Source organism: Sinocyclocheilus grahami, unplaced genomic scaffold (assembly GCF_001515645.1).
Source record: "Sinocyclocheilus grahami isolate Dianchi unplaced genomic scaffold, SAMN03320097.WGS_v1.1 scaffold176.1, whole genome shotgun sequence".
NCBI lineage: Eukaryota > Metazoa > Chordata > Actinopteri > Cypriniformes > Cyprinidae > Sinocyclocheilus > Sinocyclocheilus grahami.
This window is the reverse complement of record NW_015505355.1, coordinates 2,442,166-2,461,790: the sequence shown is the minus strand read 5'-3', so window position 1 is coordinate 2,461,790 and position 19,625 is coordinate 2,442,166. Positions and strand designations below refer to the sequence as shown.

At 38.2% G+C, this 19,625-nt stretch overlaps 1 protein-coding gene across 3 annotated transcripts; it reads right to left on the bottom strand.

Annotated features, from left to right (window-relative positions):
* Positions 1–4,141: 4,141 nt before the first annotated feature.
* zbtb41 (zinc finger and BTB domain containing 41) lies at positions 4,142–18,359 on the bottom strand. Of its 3 annotated transcripts, XM_016283640.1 has the most exons (13): positions 18,297–18,359; positions 17,981–18,158; positions 14,099–15,267; positions 12,276–12,357; positions 11,633–11,758; positions 10,007–10,076; positions 9,738–9,885; positions 9,513–9,642; positions 9,309–9,404; positions 8,603–8,709; positions 7,295–7,400; positions 6,107–6,195; positions 4,142–4,815 (listed from the first exon to the last, which is right to left on the bottom strand). In XM_016283640.1, the coding sequence occupies exons 3-13, from the start codon at positions 15,234–15,236 to the stop codon at positions 4,232–4,234; spliced, it is 2,676 nt and encodes an 891-aa protein (XP_016139126.1). In that variant the 5' UTR covers positions 15,237–15,267; positions 17,981–18,158; positions 18,297–18,359; the 3' UTR covers positions 4,142–4,231. The 3 variants fall into 3 exon arrangements, with proteins under 3 accessions (XP_016139126.1, XP_016139125.1, XP_016139127.1); XM_016283639.1 differs by lacking the exon at positions 18,297–18,359 and having other exon boundaries at positions 17,981–18,205; XM_016283641.1 differs by lacking the exons at positions 12,276–12,357; positions 18,297–18,359 and having other exon boundaries at positions 11,633–11,840; positions 17,981–18,205.
* Between the last annotated feature and the right edge of the window lie 1,266 nt (positions 18,360–19,625).

The following is a 19,625-nucleotide window of genomic DNA, read 5'->3' as shown; positions in this document are numbered from 1 at the left end:
GAACAACCACAGCGAGTCCCTCTCATGCTGAATATCCTTATTTATATCCCCCATTTCATTACATACCGGTAATTCCATAGGTCAGGAATTGTCAAAGTGTGTTTTGTGACCTCTTGGATGAGTCGTCGCTGTGTTCTTGGGGTAGTTTTGGTCGGCCGGCCACTCCTGGGAAGGTTCTCCGCTGTTCCATGTTTTTGCCATTTGTGAATAATGGCTCTCACTGTGGTTCGCTGGAGTCCCAAAGCTTTAGAAATGGCTTTATAACCTTTTCCAGACTGATAGATCTCAATTACTTTTTCTCATTTGTTTCTGAATTTCTTTGGATCTCTGCATGATGTCTAGCTTTTGAGGATCTTTTGGTCTACTTCACTTTGTCAGGCAGGTCCTATTTAAGAGATTTCTTGATTGCGAACAGGTGTGGCAGTAATCAGGCCTGGGTGTGGCTAGAGAAATTGAACTCAGGTGTGATAAACCACAGTTTTAACAGGGGGGCAAACACTTCTTCACACAGGGCCATATAGTTTTGGATTTTGTTTTCCCTTAATAATAAAAACCTTAATTTAAAAACTGCATGTTGTGTTTACTTGTGTTATCTTTGACTAATATTTAAATTTGTTTGATGATCTGAAACATTAAAGTGTGACAAACATGCAAAAAACTAAGAAATCAGGAAGGGGGCCAACACTTTTTCACACCACTGTATATCTGTTTATGACTGCATTTGTTTCTAGAAAATATGTAAATTAATTATTACTAGGGTTGTGTAATGTTTATTAATAAGCGACATGCATTGTCTGTCTAGTATTTTCCAAAGATTTGTTCGGCTGCATCTCGGGTGGAGGAAATGAACACGACCATGTAGTTGGGTTTACTGGAGTTTCCTCTGTAAATACAAAAACGACTAGCACATAGACACTTCTAATGGAAATATCTAAATTGGCTTGTGCTTCATTCTTCACCGCAGATCAGAAAAACAACTCAACCGCCCTTGAAGGAGCATCTGGAGATGTTTCTGATTAATATTAGATATTTTGCTACTGATAGACTCGTATTCATAGGTATTTATTTTCCCTCGATGCTATTGTTACCAACCATCAGACGGCGAAACTCACTTTTAAACTAGCGTCACGGAATGGAAACCAAACAAATAACACCATTTCTTTTTTTTGGCCAAAAATTGAAGGTATCTCAAAAACAAAACATAAACCCACGAAATGAAGGGAAGTCACAATATTGAGGACAGTCAGCAGCAGTAAGGACACCAGGAGTGCAGATGATCCAAATTGAAACCTTGAATCATTTTAACGTGATCCAAAGGTGAGAAATAATATACAGATAAATAACATGCATATCAAACTTTAGTACAAAACACATGCACAGGGATGTAATTTCTCATGGCAGATCAGAAAATGCATAAGAACACCCTAAAAATAGCATCTGAAGATGTTTCCGATGGATTTTGGGCAACTAGTTGAAGTTAGTTGCTTCAACTAATCAACTAATATCAGCGTATCCTACTATATATGGCATTCATAGGTAGACCTATATATATATATATATATATATATATGCTTTGGATAACCACTTTCAATCAGACAAGCTCACTTTTCAAAACAAACACCTAATCATTTCTTGCCTCCATAGTGAAATGGAAACATGACAACTGAGACCAAATGAAACGGACAGACGGCAACAGAGAAGACTCAGAGAGTGCAGATGATTGGAATGGAAACATTGAACCATTTTAACCTCTGATCCAAAGGTGAGAAAAATAATATACAGAGCAAACTCCAGTACAGGCCTCGTGGTCATGCACTTCACTTGAGTGGCCAAACAAGTCAATGTGGAACGTGTTACTGCTGCTTCCACACTGTCTTATTTGGGGCAGAACAATCCAAACGGTGGATTGGTGACAGGCGCTACAAATGATAAACGTTCCTGTTGCTCTGCTTTTTCAGTTTTGTGGGGCCGGGGTCCACTAGGAGGCCTCAGCAAACTTCCCAGGGGCTAGAGGATGACTTATTAAAGTATTTTAATATATATTAAAAGAATCAACATCTAATCCCAAAATCAAACTGAAATCACATTTCTTTTTATTTTCCCTCAATAACTATTGTTTACATTGAAGAACATACTTCAATAAAGGTAATATCGATATAGAACATAACTTCTGGAATCACCAACTGAAACATGGTTAATTAATGAAACCTTTCAAATGAATTAAGGTAGCTTCCTTGCTTCAAATCAAAAAGTTTGAGAACCCAAACTGTGTTGAATATAAGAGCTGTAGGTGTTTGAACACAGGGAGGCAGTGTGACATCAAATGAAATGGCCAAATATTGTACCCCATTAGCTCTGGCCTTCTGCTGACCTTACTGTACATCTCAAACAACAGCTCATTGCAGAAAGACAACAGAACAAAAGTGCTATAATAAAATCATCTTGTGTGCGGTATCATATTTCTTGGGCCTCTAAATTATCAACATAAAAAAAACATGTACACAATCTACTGCAGGCCTTCTGTTGATATATTGTTATATTTTAAGATGAACAACTACGGGACTGAATCAACTTAGGTTTACGGAATTATACATGTATCATTATTTAGAAAATCAGATATTAAATGTCACACATCAGGCTTTTGAGGAATGTTTATTAGTTCATCTCTAAATCATAAAGTCATAATACCGATGTTTTTCCTTATCGAGTATGAGCATCATATTCTACTATATCACACTGTATGAACCATAAAAGCCTGATGCATTAAATGTGATACTCAACAAAATATATTTTTTAAGATTTTGTATGAAGGTTCAATAAACTGTTCCATTAAAAAAAAAAAAAATCAAATTTGTTCTTAGGGTTATTTGTCTGGCTTTACATGGTTAAACTGATATAACAACTCGAACCAGTTAACAGTATAAAAATGGTTTGAAATTGTGTCTAAAACGTTTTAAACGTTTTTTCCAACATCCCACCATGTGACTGAACACCCAGACAAAAACAAGCCAGTAACAAGCAGAATGAAATAACTTCCTGAACTCAGTGTTCCAGAGTGCTTTATTTACAGAAACACAAGCAAACTTTGGTCTGGGCTGGTGAATTCAGAAACTATTATTCATTCACACACCAACCGCAGGTTATTTCCATGTCAGCTATATGAACAATAGGGTTATGGATAGAACTAGTAGAAATGTACACACACACACATTCCATATACAATCAAATTTCAGTCATCATTTCATGATACTAACACAATAGTTTTAGAATAAAAATTCTGTATTTATTCCCCTTTCGTGTCCTATTACTATTTTTTGCTTTGAATTACAAAAACGAATTTCTGTTGAACCAACATGCAGCATTTTAAAGAAACGCTCCACTATTTTTGAAAATAGGCTCTTTTTCCAACTCCCCTAGAGTTAAACAGTTGAGTTTTACTGTTTTCGAATCCATTCAGCCGATCTCCGGATCTGGCGGTAGCACTTTTAGCTGCAGCTTAGCATAGATCATTGAATCTGATTAGACCGTTAGCATCTCGCTCAAAAATGACCAAAGAGTTTCTATATTTTTCCTATTTAAAACTTGACTCTTCTGTAGTTACATCGTGTACTAAGACCGACGGAAAATGAAAAGTTGCGATTTTCTAGACCGATATGGCTAGGAACTATACTCTCATTACGGCGTAATAATCAAGGAACTGTGCGCAATGATATTACGTAGCGCCTGAAAATAGGCTAACTTCCGCCAACATAACCAACGTGACCACCTGCTTGCACAGGGAGCGTGCTGGGGACTATTTTCAGGCACTGTGTAATATCATTGCGCCTGCTGCACCCATGGTACGGCAGCAAAGTTCCTTGATTATTACGCCGGAATGAGAGTATAGTTCCTAGCCATATCGGTCTAGAAAATCGCAACTTTTCATTTTCCGTCGGTCTTAGTACACGATGTAACTACAGAAGAGTCAAGTTTTAAATAGGAAAAATATAGAAACTCTTTGGTCATTTTTGAGCGAGATGCTAACGGTCTAATCAGATTCAATGATCTATGCTAAGCTACAGCTAAAAGTGCTACCGCCAGACCCGGAGATCGGCTGAATGGATTTGAAAACGGTAAAACTAAACTGTTTAACTCTAGGGGAGTTGGAAAATGAGCCTATTTTCAAAAATAGTGGAGTGTTCCTTTAAGAACAGCACAAAGACTGATGACCAAAATGAATTCATGTGACAAATTAATGCGTATGTTCAGCACTAGACATGTTTTGCACAGCTGTAGCCGAGTCCAGTCCCAGGAGCGTTCCCAGGTAAGACTGCTCTCGAGGGTCCAGCATCTGCTCGGGCCGCACCGGGTGCACGATGTTGGTCGGCTGAGGCGTGAGGGTGTACTTTTCTAAGAACACCAGGTCAGTGGCGGACTGGTAGCCTGTCTGCTGTTGCTGGCTCACAGTCCCGTGCACGGCAAGATGGCTTTCCTCAGTCATCTGGACGGGGACGAGCGTCACGGGGACGCAAATGTCAGCCGCCACACTCTGCAGCACGGTCTTAGGTGTGTTGTGGTAGGCTTTGGGCGTTTCGTTTGACGGCAGCGGCTCGGTCAGTTTGCTAGCCGCAGACAGGTTGGGCTGTTGTTGCTCGAGCGGGCGGCCGCTGTGCACATGATCCACGTGATACTTCAGCTTGTCCTTACGCTTGAAGCTAGCGCTGCAGTGCGGGCAGTTGAACGGACGTACGTCTGAGTGAATGACCATGTGTTTGGTCAAAGTCTTCTTGATGCGGAAGGTCTGGTTGCAGATCACACAACGGTGAGGTTTCTCACCTGATGAGAACAAAATATGGGATCAGAAAAAAAATTGCGGAGCAGAAATGTCACAATTTGCCCTTAAAGCGAGACATTACAGTCAAAGACATTGATTTTTTTTTTCATGCACTGGTCTATTTTGAGCTATTTGTCTTTTCATTTGGTGTTCATTTAAATCACACTTTGTCTATTTGCACCTGTAGATTTCAATATAGATTTCAACAATACATATCTTTAAAAGCTGTTTAGCCAAAATTATTTTATTTTTTCTCATGAGCCAGAAATCCAGAAATCTCTACTTCAGTAGCACATGCAGAGTGTTGTAGTCAAGACCACCTAATCCGAGACCAAGACAATTCATATTATTCACAATAATTTCTGACCCGGCATAACAGTATAAATAATTTGTTCTCAGCCAGGGGCCGGGGCCCATTATGGGGCCTCAACAAACTTCCAAGGGGGCCTCAAGATTACTTAAAATTGTTTAAAATAAAACAAAACAAGCAACAGGTAAAAATCAAAGATATTTCTTAGTATATGGTTATTTTTATAATGAATATACTGTACATTGGTCTCAAGACCAAGACCGGTCTCGAGTACTACACATGCATTCACCAAACCTGACTTTTATTCCTATCTATAATCTTAAATTGTCTGTTCATATACGTGTTTGCCTGATTTTACACAATGTTTTTTAGAAAAGGGACCAATTGACGTTGTTAATTAGCATGCCTATTATTAACATATTGGCTGTTTATTAGCACTTATAAAGCACATATTCTGCATTGTTTTGCATATGAATTTGATTAGCATATTTTAACATAACATTTCAGAAAACTTGTAATACAAAAAAAAAATCAACTAGGGAAATGAGATATCTATTAGTTCAATTTTGTATTGTTTGTTAGATTCTAATTGTTGATTAATAGTCATTAAAACGGATTAAAAATACAGTAAAACAGCAATATTATTAAATATTATTACAATTTAAAATGTTTTCTTTTTGAATATATTGTAAAATGTAATTTATTCCTGTGATCAAAGCTGAATTTTCAGCATCATTACACCAGTCTTCTGTCACATGATCCTTCAGAAATCATTCTAATATGCTGATTTTCTCAAGAAACATTTATTATTAAGAATACTTTTGCAGAAGGATTCTTTGATCGATTGAAAGTTCAAAACTCCATTTATAAATGTGTGCGTTATAAATGTATTTTCTGTCACTTTTGATAAATTTAATGCTGAATAAAAGTATATAATTTCTTTCAGGGGAAAAAACAATCTTCTGAATGGTAGTGTATTTTACCTGAATGTGTTCTGAAATGCGACACGAGGTTGGTCTTCCCCCTGAAGTCTTTCTTGCACACCTGACATTGATGCACCACTGCTTTATACCTGTCAGAATATAGTACATGATCATGAAATCACACATATCCCACGCTCAGCATCAACTACAGGCATTGTTTTATATTGCATAAAGACTGAATGTCATTATCATCACAAAAACAATAGGTCTCAGTTCACAACACTTTGTTTTTAAGCATGTTCTAATGTTTGGAGTATACTAAATAAGTGCATATAACACACCCAAACCATCTCCATAGAAGGGCTTTGCACACAACCTTTCATCACTCTCAGCAAACATATGACAGTCTCTAAAGTCATGCTCTCGTCGTCTTGAGAAATGCCATCCTCAAAACCAGTGCAAACACAAGAAACACCTTTAAAGGTGGGGTATGTATTTTTTCAAAAACGCTTTAGTCGGGCCGAGTACCAAAACAAACTTGTAGCCAATCAGCAGTAAGGGGCGTGTCTACTCATGATGTGGAGGAGAGAGCGTTCAGTGCACAGGACGGACATTAGCAGAGCCGAGCGACAGCAAGATAGAGATGGTGGATAAAAAAACAAAAGAGGAAACCGTCTGCGGAAACAAAAGAAGGCTTATAACATGTCTACACCGCACCACTGCGCTGCAACAGCTAAAGTCTGTCTACACTGGACGCGACAAAGCGACCGTTGAAAATCATTTGAAATTTGTGTCAATACGTCATAAATAGAACGCAGCAGCAGTTTTCTGTCGGGGATTTGTCGGGTCGCGCCGCATCCAGTGTAGACAGCATCACTGATTATAATGAGTTCTATAGTATTTATGAAGTAGGACCCGTATATCGAATCCTCTTTCCAGCGCTGGAGAGAACTCAAGGAGCGGGAAAGCCTGCGTTCGGACGCCGAGGTTGCTTCGTTTCTTCTCGATAGGTGAGTAACATTTGTTTTGCTTTGTTTCACAGAACTAATCGTTGCCTGGGTTGCATATGTATGTGTGGGGCGGAGCTATCAAAATAGGGGCGAGACCCTTTTGGGGTAGGGGCGTGTTTGTTTTGGTGATTTGAAATATCAACATTGGCTACCAGAAATCACTTACCCCACCTTTAATGCAGACCCAGAATTTGACAAATTTGTTCAGAATTTGTTTCTGAAACTGATTTTGATATACCTTCGCCAGATCTTCTCTCCCAGGTGAATGCTTTTATAATGGACAGTCAGGTGATCGGCACGTCGGAAGCATTTTCCACACTCTTCACACTGGTGCGCTCTCTCCCCTACACAAAAAACATGTTACAAGACTTATCATACATGCACTAATTAGCATGAGTCAAGAAGCATCTCATATGGAGAGTCTAATAGTGAACTAATAACAGGTATAGTCCACCCAAAAATTAAAATTTTAGTAGTCAAAATTTTGGTTCCCATTGACTTTCATTATATTTTTGACCATACAATGAAAGTCAATGGAAACCAGTTTGATTACCAACATTCTTCAAAATATCTCTTCACACTGGTGCGCTCTCTCCCCTACACAAAAAACATGTTACAAGACTTATCATACATGCACTAATTAGCATGAGTCAAGAAGCATCTCATATGGAGAGTCTAATAGTGAACTAATAACTTTCCCCTACAGGTATAGTCCACCCAAAAATGAAAATTTTAGTAGTCAAAATTTTGGTTCCCATTGACTTTCATTATATTTTTGACCATACAATGAAAGTCAATGGAAACCAGTTTGATTACCAACATTCTTCAAAATATATTTTTTTATTTTGTGTTCCACAGACGAAGTCATACAGGTTTGGAACAACATGATGTGGAGTAGATGATGTCAGAATTTACACTTTTGGGTGAACTATTCTATTAAATTGAAGTTTTAAAACAGTGGGCCATCCATCGAGACATTTAGGGCATGACAGAAGTGCTCCTGACACAATGGCTGCCAAACAGTAGACTGTAAAATTATGCAACCTGAATTAACTTATATGATATAGTATGTTAAAACTATTTATAAATGGGGTTTCTGAGACAACCAATCAAATCTAACTTCAATCTTGAATCCCAAAAAAAAACCCACCAGTGTGAATTTTTTTGTGTTTCTTAAGATGATCGTGGCGGATGAACGTTTTGCCGCATTCGTCACATTCATAGCGCTTGTCCTCATGATGAACACGAAGGTGAAGCCTGGGGGGGGAAAAAAAAGAGACAAAATCCAGCAATGGCACTGGTAATAAATAACACTATCACATGACATGTTCTGACCAATTACTTTTAATCTTGTTCAAATGTTTGGTGTTAGTACTTTTTTTAATACTTATATTTGAATATACTTATATTGATCAAGACTGGATTAAACAAACAGTAAAGACATGTTAACTTATATGATATAGTATGTTAAAACTATTTATAAATGGGGTTTCTGAGACAACCAATCAAATCTAACTTCAATCTTGAATCCCAAAAAAAACCCCACCAGTGTGAATTTTTTTGTGTTTCTTAAGATGATCGTGGCGGATGAACGTTTTGCCGCATTCGTCACATTCATAGCGCTTGTCCTCATGATGAACACGAAGGTGAAGCCTGGGGGGGGGAAAAAAAGAGACAAAATCCAGCAATGGCACTGGTAATAAATAACACTATCACATGACATGTTCTGACCAATTACTTTTAATCTTGTTCAAATGTTTGGTGTTAGTACTTTTTTTTAATACTTATATTTGAATATACTTATATTGATCAAGACTGGATTAAACAAACAGTAAAGACATGCATGTTGTTACAAAACGTCTTTATTTCAAATGAATGCACAAAAAAATAATAAGAAAAAATAGAGCTTCAATAATATTTAAGCACCAAATCAGCATATTAGAATGATTTCTGAAGGATCTTGTGACTTTGCATCACAAATTACATTTTAAAACATATTCAAATAGTAAAGAGTTATTTTAAGTTGTAATCATGTTTACAATATTACAGTTTTTACTGTATTTTTGATCAAATAAATGCAGCTTTGGTAAGCAGAAGAGACTATAATGTAAACAAAAAAAGTCTAATGTATTTCAAGAAAACCACAACTAGTAAAGTTGTGTATATTGTTGATTTAAGTGCTCTCAGAATGTATTTTTTGCATATAAACCACGTTCCATCCTAATATACGGTAGTTCGACACTCTCACAGACCTGTAGGAGCTTCCGTGACGGAAACTTTGTCCGCAGATGCTGCACAGGTGAGGTTTTTCCCCGCTATGGATCCTCAGATGCTCCCTGAGGGTTGTCCTGAAAATATCTTCGAATATTAGCAGCTTGTATTTGAACAAAACATCCAACCATTACTGCACTCGCACACAGTTTTGGTAACATCATTGCCTAAAAGCAGCTTCTTACCTCTCTCGAACCGATTTGCCACACAGAAAGCAGGTCCATTTCCTCTTCCCCCCGTGTGTACACTCTATGTGACGTTTGCGGTTGCCCGTGTCATTAAACTGACGACCACAGATGTCACAAGGGAAGGGTCCTGGATATTGGACATTTTGTCAACATTAAAGCAATGCTCAATACAAGTTCAACTCGTCTGGTTCATTAACAATAGAGGTTTTGGTAAAGCTTTACCTAAATGGAATTTTTCTTGGTGCTTCAACCGGGCAAATCGTGACTTAAAGTAGTCGTCACAGTAGGCACACTTGAAGGGTTTGTCCTGTGAATGCAAGATCATGTGCTCCTCCAGATGGGGGCGACGACTGAAGGTCTTGTGACAGATCTAACAGGGAAGAAATGATAGAAGCAACTGTAAAACAGAATTTCATGTAGACTTTAAAGCATATTGTGCCCATTTGCTTGTAGTGCATCAAATAAATCAAATAACATGGCAAGTAACTCACGTCACATTTCCAGCCTTCACTCTTCTTCTTCTTCTGAGAGAGAAACTCCTGGAGGTGGTCGGGATGAAATCTGTTGGCAGACAATGTGTTGGACGAAACATTTCATTACCAAAACAACAGCTCTGAAAGTGTATTGGAAACGGCAGCAAGTGACTCTGTTAATGTTTTTCCAATAGATGGCTACAGGAACATGCCAAAACTGAATAGGAAACATAATGTAAACAAAACAGAAGAACGGACCCGGTTGACATTTCCAGGAATCTCAGAAGCAGATCGGAGTGAATGCTACGCATTTTTCGTGATCCCATTGGCTCCAACAGCATATATTATATAATATATAGAAATTGAATAGGGCTGTCAGAACGGAGAACCCTGTTACTCCCTTAACCGTAGTATTAGAAATGCCGCTGCAGCAGTGTTAACTAGTTTTTTTGGTAATTTAATGTAACGCAAAGTACAGCTTAATAAATGTAGATTACATTTAAAAATTACATTTTTGAATTTTTTACTACATTTACAATGTTAATAACTGTAGAATCTCCTAATCACAGTCTGTGAAAATGTTCCTGCCATCTCTCAAAGGGATAGCTCCCCCAAATATACAAAATACTGTCATAATTCACTTACCCTCATGTCATTGCAAACCTATATGACTTTCATATGTGGAACACAAAACGGTTTCAGTTCCAAATAACTTCTATTGTATAGTCCAAAAATACCATTTTGGAGAAACTAAACTGATTGGCTACATATGTTATAAACCAGACATTTCTTGAAATTATTTTGCTGATTTATGTCACATCTCTCACCTCTCCAAAATTGAAAGAAAACCAAAAATGATATTTTACACAAAGAAATTGAAGACCATTAGGATTTAGTTTTTTACATTATTTGACGCTTATGGACACACATGCCCAAAATCTCCATGGTAATGTTTTTATGTTGTACTTTTTGCTGATTATTAAAGCTTGGGGCGCACTGCATTCCCTTCACATCCAGTGAGGCTGGCTACACTGCCGTAAAACTTCTTGATAACATTATGTATGGTGGAAACAGGAACATCGAGTTCTCTGGAGATGCTCTTGTAGCCTTGGGAGTGTCCATGCCTGGCTATAATATGGTGTCTGACCTCCTGAGATAATTCTTTGTTTTTCTTTCTTTTGTCGATGCTCACTGCGGTACATACAAAGCAGGAGAATGAGTCGTTTTCTCTATTCAAACTGGCTCAGTATATGATTGGAAATGGAACAGGAGAGTTCAATTCCAAAGTACACAACAATCGCTTGCTTGAAATGGAACGATTTTTAACTACTTCTAGAAGCTGCTGTTTTATATTGTCCAAGCCATTCTAGGATTTCTCTGTGGTGCTATCTAAGGTTTAAGTAATTGCAAAAGGTATAGAAATATATAAGCACGGCACACATTTTTTTTTTCATCATGCTATTGAGAAACAAGCTCATGAAATTAACATTGCAATGCAAAAGCAATCTTAATAAATAAAATAGGCTTGATTTTCTAAATGCAGAATTATATTTTCATATTTGTTTCTTTTGATTTCTGTGGAATATGAGCTGGATATGCTCTGGACAGGTTTGGTGAAGCTCACCGACAGGGATTCCCACTCACCTCTTGACATGTCTGCTGAGAGTCTTCTTGCTGGCATGAAGCTTGTTGCAGAAGGGGCACTTGTGCTCTTTCCTCTGGACGGGCGAATCACTGTCGTGTTTCTTCTTGTGCACAGTGAGGTTTGATTTGGTGGAGTAGCACTGGAGACAGATGTCACACTGGAAAGGTTTTTCTCCGGTATGTACTCTGGTGTGACTCTCATATTTACCTACAAAATGAGGAAAAAGAAAAGCAATGACTTGGACAGAGACAACTGTAACTGTACAGTTTGTACAGTTGTCTCTTTTGTCCTCAGTTGTCTCAGATTACAGCAACAACAAAAAATGCATTCATTTTGTTATTTTTTTTCTATAATAATAAAAGACTATGCCAAACTACTCAAAGTTTTCTTCAAGAATGCAATTATTTTAATAGGTTTTTTCTTCTTTATGATATTAGAACAGTTGTAAAACTGTGACTATACTGCCCAAAAATATCAAAATTAATTTTAATACCGGAATTAAAAACATGCTGATCATAGAAGTGGTGTAATCAAGTCTTAGTATGCATTTTCAAAAGCTTGGGATCAGTAAGATTTTTTTGGTTTATTTTATTTCATTATTTATTTGGAAAAAATACTTTTATTTAGCAAGAGCACATTGATTTGGTGGAGTAGCACTGGAGACAGATGTCACACTGGAAAGGTTTTTCTCCGGTATGTACTCTGGTGTGACTCTCATATTTACCTACAAAATGAGGAAAAAGAAAAGCAATGACTTGGACAGAGACAACTGTAACTGTACAGTTTGTACAGTTGTCTCTTTTGTCCTCAGTTGTCTCAGATTACAGCAACAACAAAAAATGCATTCATTTTGTTATTTTTTTTCTATAATAATAAAAGACTATGCCAAACTACTCAAAGTTTTCTTCAAGAATGCAATTATTTTAATAGGTTTATTCTTCTTTATGATATTAGAACAGTTGTAAAACTGTGACTATACTGCCCAAAAATATCAAAATTCATTTTAATACAGGAATTAAAAACATGCTGATCATAGAAGTGGTGTAATCAAGTCTTAGTATGCATTTTCAAAAGCTTGGGATCAGTAAGATTTTTTTGGTTTATTTTATTTCATTATTTATTTATTTGGAAAAAATACTTTTATTTAGCAAGAGCACACTAAATTAATAATGCTATAGTTTTTGCATTGTTACAGATGGCTTCTATTTCAAATAAATGCTGTTCTTTTAAACGTTATATTCATTAAACACTCATGAAAAAAATATATCATGGTTTCGTTCCAAATATTAAGCAGCACAACTGTTTTTGAAACAACAGTTTCAAAATTTTATAATAGTAAAAAGTGTTTCTTGAGCAGCAAATCATATTAAAATGATTTCTGAGGGACCTTGTGACACTGAGGACTGGAGCAATGAAGTTAAAAAATTCAGCTTTGCATCACAGGAATAAATTATATTTTAAAATATATTATTATTTTTTAATATTACTTATTATTGAATATTTGATTTTCTTTTGCATTTTTGATCAACGGCACACAGCACTGGCTAAAAGTAAGGCTAAAAGCAGCCAAATGTATTAAACATCATAAACCCATCTTTTTAGGCAAGAACCAGACATGGGTGTCATGTAGGCTAAAAAAAAAAGTTTAATGGGACTGAATTTGTATTTAACGTGATTACAATTGAATAAAAACGTTAGAAATTGATAATTATATAACGATTCCTTTCCACGGTTATTCAAAGAGCGAATAAATTATATATAGAAAGTGACATTATCACTAACATTGATCTATCGCGAGTTTAAACACTCTCAAAAAAAGAATTCGCAAGTGTCCCTAATTCAGTCAGCGAACGCGTGCGCACTCAACAAAACTGATGAGTTTGAACGATGACTCATCTGAACGCTTCTGATTGGCCATTGCATTCCTGAGCTCAACAGATATGCGTGTGATTGGTTAAAATGCGCAACACTGTAAAACGCCTAAAATGAAATACGGTGCAACATAAGCAGATCTCAATTTAATGCCGCTATAGACACGGTCTATTCATATTCACTTTGTTAGCAACAGACATAATAGATTTAATTTGTTTGTGCAGGGGCATTTTTGTCCAATTTAGTGGTATTTTTAGTGGCCCAAGTCCCCATTGCCAGGGGAAGACGAAGCCTTACACACGCTCCACCTATGATCATTAGAGACTTTAAAATAGACACTGTCTATTCATATTCACTTTGTTAGCAACAGACATAATTGATTTAATTTGTTTGATCAGGGGCATTTTTGTCCAATTTAGTGGTATTTTTAGTGGCCCAAGTCCCCATTACCAGGGGAAGACGAAGCCTTACACACGCTCCGCCTATGAGCATTAGAGACTTTAAAATAAATAAATACATAAATAAATAAAAACCAACCCCAAGCTTTTGAATGGTGGTAAACGTTGTTATTAATATATCATCACAGCGCTCACCTATGCGATCAAAGGTCTTCTCACATTTGGGACACTTGAGAGTCTTTTTGTTAGTGCTCTGGATAATAACAGGCGCCAGCCCTTCAGGAAACACGTGACCTGTGACCTCCGTGGCTTGGCTGTGCTCCTCAACAGCACGGCTGGACGTCGGTTCGTTCTCCTCCTGGGCTTCAGTCTGCTCTAAAGCCTTACTGCGTTCAGCCACATGTTCCTCCTCTTGCTTCTCACCGTCTTCACATTCTGCCTCCTCGACCGTTTCTTCTCGTCCCTCTTTACTACTTTGCTCTTCCTGGTCATTCTGTTGCTCCTCCTCACTTTCATCATCCTCTTCCTCCTCCTCAAAAGCAGCGGCATCATCCTTTAGAGATTTTTGACCAGGTTTTCCAGAGAGGACGCTCTCCCGGCTCTCAAATTTAGCAGGGGTCCTCCTCTGACGGGCGGATCTGCGTGTAGTGACCGCAGATGTGCTTGCCATGTTTTGCTCTTCCTCAACTTGGCAACCAGCGCTGTGCGTCTTAGCCAGGTGATTCTCCAGAGACTTCTTATAGCAGAAGGTACGACTGCAAAAAGAGCATTGAGCTCCTGCTGAAGTCTGGGCATCGGGAGTCTCCGCTGGAACCTGCAGAACATCACTTTCTTCATCAACATGGGCTGGTGTCGCCCACTTTGCTAAAAGGTTTACCGCTTCCATCATGTCCAGAAAACAGGCAGTCTCCGCCAAAGCAGGAATCTGGCTTTCTGAAACGTCAAATTCAGACGTGTACAGGAAGTTGAGCAAATGTTCAAAGGTGGAGACCTCAGTGTTATCAATGGTAACATGCTGCAGTTCAGGGTTTTCGCTGAATTTGGCATGAAAATAGCCACTGCCAAAAGCCAAAACCACCTTGTGGGCACGATACATCTTCTCACAGACCGTGACGGTTATGTCACAGAATGACGGCAGCTTCTGCCGGTCTTCGTTTAAGAACTTCAAGAAGCAGCTATCAGTTTTGGATAATCTCAGATGCATCTTTTCCTGTGAAGAGTCTTTAATGGCATCACACGCCGCTGGCCCCTCAGATGCGGTTGTCCCCTGTGTTTCTTTGCTGCTGATGTCCTTCCCTTTTGTCTGCTGAGGTGGATTGGCTTTCTTCTTCATGTTTAGGGTTGTTAACAACACAAAAATTCCACTGAAAAGGAGTCAGTGAAATAACATTATACAAACATTGATTATTCAGTAGTGACGTGAAACTGAGAATTATTTTCCATCAGTCTGTTCAACATGTTATTGTATTACAGTATCTCACAGACGTGAGTACACGCCTCACATTTTTGTAAATATTTTATTATATCTTTTCATGTGACAACACTGAAGAAATGACACTTTGTTACAATGTAAAGTAGTGAGTGTACAGCTTGTAAAACAGTGTAAATTTGCTGTCCCCTCAAAATAACTCAACACACAGCCATTAAAGTCTAAACTGCTGGCCACAAAAGTGAGTACACCCCTAAGTGAAAATGTCCAAATTGGGCCCAAAGTGTCAATATTTTGTGCATCCACCATTATTTTCCAGCACTGCCTTAACCCTCTTGGGCATGGAGTACACCAGAGCTTCACAGGTTGCCACTGGAGTCCTCTTCCACTCCTCCATGACGACATCACGGAGCTGGTGGATGTTAGAGACCTTGAGATGCTCAATAGGGTTTAGGTCTGGAGACATGCTTGGCCAATCCATCACCTTTACCCTCAGCTTCTTTAGCAAGGCAGTGGTCGTCTTGGAGGTGTGTTTGGGGTCATTATCATGTTGGAATACTGCCCTGCGGCCCAGTCTCTGAAGGGAGGGGATCATGCTCTGCTTCAGTATGTCACAGTACATGTTGGCATTCATGGTTCCCTCAATGAACTGTAGCTCCCCAGTGCCGGCAGCACTCATGCAGGCCCAGACCATGACACTCCCACCACCATGCTTGACTGTAGGCAAGACACACTTGTCTTTGTACTCCTCACCTGGTTGCCGCCACACACGCTTGACACCATCTGAACCAAATAAGTTTATCTTGGTCTCATCAGACCACAGGACATGGTTCCAGTAATCCATGTCCTTAGTCTGCTTGTCTTCAGCAAACTGTTTGCGGGCTTTCTTGTGCATCATCTTTAGAAGAGGCTTCCTTCTGGGACTACAACCATGCAGACCAGTTTGATGCAGTGTGCGGCGTATGGTCCGAGCACTGACAGGCTGACCCCCCCACCCCTTCAACCTCTGCAGCAATGCTGGCAGCACTCATACGTCTATTTCCTAAACACAACCTCTGGATATGACGCTGAGCACGTGCACTCAACTTCTTTGGTCGACCATGGCGAGGCCTGTTTTGAGTGGAACCTGTCCTGTTAAACCGCTGTATGGTCTTGGCCACCGTGCTGCAGCTCAGTTTCAGGGTCTTGGCAATCTTCTTATAGCCTACGCCATCTTTATGTAGAGCAACAATTATTTTTTTCAGATCCTCAGAGAGTTCTTTGCCATGAGGTGCCATGTTGAACTTCCAGTGACCAGTATGAGAGAGTGAGAGCGATAACACCAAATTTAACACACCTGCTCATTCACCATTCACACCTGAGACCTTGTAACACTAATGAGTCACACAACACCGGGGAGAGAAAATGGCTAATTGGGCCCAATTTGGACATTTTCACTTAGGGGTGTACTCACTTTTGTGGCCAGCGGTTTAGACATTAATGGCTGTGTGTTGAGTTATTTTGAGGGGACAGCAAATTTACACTGTTATACAAGCTGTACACTCACTACTTTACATTGTAGCAAAGTGTCATTTCTTCAGTGTTGTCACATGAAAAGATATAATAAAAATATTTACAAAAATGTGAGGGGTGTACTCACTTCTGTGAGATACTGTATGTCTGCTTCTTCTATTGTCGTGCCTTTGATTATGTTTTCAGTTTTAACAATCGTAATGTTAACGCTGTTGAATAAAAATGTGTACTATTGTCATGTAGTTTATTATAAATATCGATAAATCTAGTCATTCCGCTACTTTAAGAATGAATTGGGAATACATAACGGTTTCACGCAGACTATTGTCTCCATCCACTGAAGAAAATCGGAGAGTTTATAGTGCTGACAAAACCAAATGTTGCATCCCACACATGTATTCATTTTGTTTTTGTGGTGTTACTACTACTAATACAAGCATCTTAAATGAGGGAAACTATCTGAAAATCCCAAACAACTTTTAAAGAGGACCTGATATCATCTTTTTTGTTTTTCCTATGTATCTGATGCAGCTGACAAACATTAGGGACACTTTTTGTGAAACTGAAGATATACGTACATATTCGTTTAATCAAGATATAGTACAAATGTTTATTTCAAAAATGCATATTATTATGTTTTATTTAACTTTAAAATATAGCGTCAAAACTTTGATAAAACAAAGGGTAAATACAAATAAATGTCACACTTGTGTTAAGTACATCCTAATAGACTCTAGCTCATTTTAAAGGCTAAATATTGCTTTACAAAACGATAAAAACAACAATACTGGCTTAAATTTGAACTAAATGATTACTGCTCTGTCATTTGTTAAGTCATAATAATTTCATTGAGTCACACGCATGAACTTAGTGACATGCAGCCTGTAACTTCAGACAGAAAGAAGAATTTACAGTCCCATATATAACGACGTTTTGCTTGCAGTTTTGCAACAAACACAAAACCTAGCGCCCTGCGAACGAGGACAATGCAAATCTGAAGTGACCTACCCCTTGCGGCCCCCCATTATGTCATGCGCCCACAGGGCCCCTCCACAACAGGAGTGCGTTGACAAACGACCCTAAAATGGCCCATGGCAAACTGCAAACAGCGACTTATTTTCCAGTTCCAGTCTTACCTTTGAATAGATCAAACATGCGGTGGTGTTTTGAAGAGGTCACTTATGTAGCCTTTGTATACAAATACCAAAATACACGTTTTTTCGGATTATAAGCGCATTGTGTCCTTTTTCCATCGTCCAGGGATCCGACGTCTCTACAAGCTGTTTAGTCATTGGCTAAGAGCGAAACGTCTTCCTGTTTCATAGGTTAAAAGATATAGTTTATTCATCCTCCGAAAATAGCATTTATGTAACCTGAAATTTAATTTAAGTTAATAGTATATATGTTTTAGTTGATAAAAAACAACATCGATAGCAACAACAATAAACGTACCACGACGTCGTCCAGATGAAGCATAGCATTGTGGGTAATGTAGTTGGCTGGTGTGTGTGCGCACGTTGTACTTGTACGCAACTTTCCCACCTGAAATATCCCGTTCCAGAATGATCCTTTTTTTTCTCCACACACAGGATATTTGTTGCATTTGTAGCAGCAGGTAAAGGTGTTTTCACTTACTGTCATCTACAAGCTAACAACAATGAGAATATCCAACACTGAGTCTGTAAATGGTTTATTTTTTATCTTGCAGTACCAATAACTTCACCCATTGAACCCTTTGTAGGAAAATTATGAATACTTGCACACTTACTGTGGTGGTCCTGTAGGGTAGAGTGGGGGAAACGCCCCCCTTAAGGAAGGTGTGTTTTTTTTCTGTGAAACAAAAGTTAAATGTGTTTAGAAAAGTTATAATAGTTTTAGTGACAGTGACATAAATTATAAACCAAGTAGGCTATGAAAAATGTCCAGTTTTCATGCTGATTTTTAACAAACATTAAATTTGTAGCCTACCAAGGGGCGTTTTGCCCCCCAGTCTTACAAAGCAAATTGCTTTACACATTTACAGCAAAATCAGAGTACATGCAGATTTAGCTTAAAATGATAAAGAATATAATCAATAATAATGAATTGCAAAATTATAGTCTAATAGCCTATTTGAAAAATGTTGTTAGCTGATGCTAACTGGCTAAGCTAACTAGCTACCTGATGCTAACTTGAGGTCATTTTTAATTATAAAGTCCAAATATTTGTATTCAACCAACTAGTTAGAATACATTTGCTGGAAAAACAAAGGATTTGGTGTTCAGAACAGAATAACTACAGTAATTGCCCATTGCCCCCTGGGTGCGTTTTACCCCACAGACTATGTCATTCTGAAAATATAATTAGATTTTTATCAAATAACACGTACTCCCTATCTACAGGCCCTACTGTTCTCATATCATGTTGTTCTACAAAACAACAAGCTTTAAAACACTTTTTTTCTTACTGCTCTCTCCGGTACATCACCAGTGTAAGCTTCATGGTGAAAACTTCTACATTACTCTTGTCAACATAGTCCATAGTTACAATAAAAATGTATCTTGACTTTATCATGTGATTATTTTGGGGGAAACAGTAGGGGGTGGGGGGCATTTTCCGCCACTCTACCCCTAATCTGACCAAGTTTGGACCGACTCTATAGCGCTATACCACCAGTTTAAAAATGCACTTTTCTTTCAGTTATAACGTTTGGACCCTTTGTCCTGAAAATAAATTTAGTTCATGTTCTCATGCTAATTTTACATTAAGACTTGCATTAAGCCCTTTACAGTATAGCTGCAA

What these genes read in the sequence shown, in the direction of transcription:
- zbtb41 (XM_016283640.1), bottom strand. Translation starts at nt 15,236, where the DNA reads ATGAAGAAGAAAGCCAATCCACCTCAGCAGACAAAAGGGAAGGACATC. An exon ending in GAAGACCTTTGATCGCATAG is followed by an intron (nt 12,358 to 14,098) that starts GTGAGCGCTGTG and finishes CTCATTTTGTAG; the next exon opens with GTAAATATGAGAGTCACACC. An exon ending in CCAAGAAAAATTCCATTTAG is followed by an intron (nt 9,643 to 9,737) that starts GTAAAGCTTTAC and finishes TCCAATATCCAG; the next exon opens with GACCCTTCCCTTGTGACATC.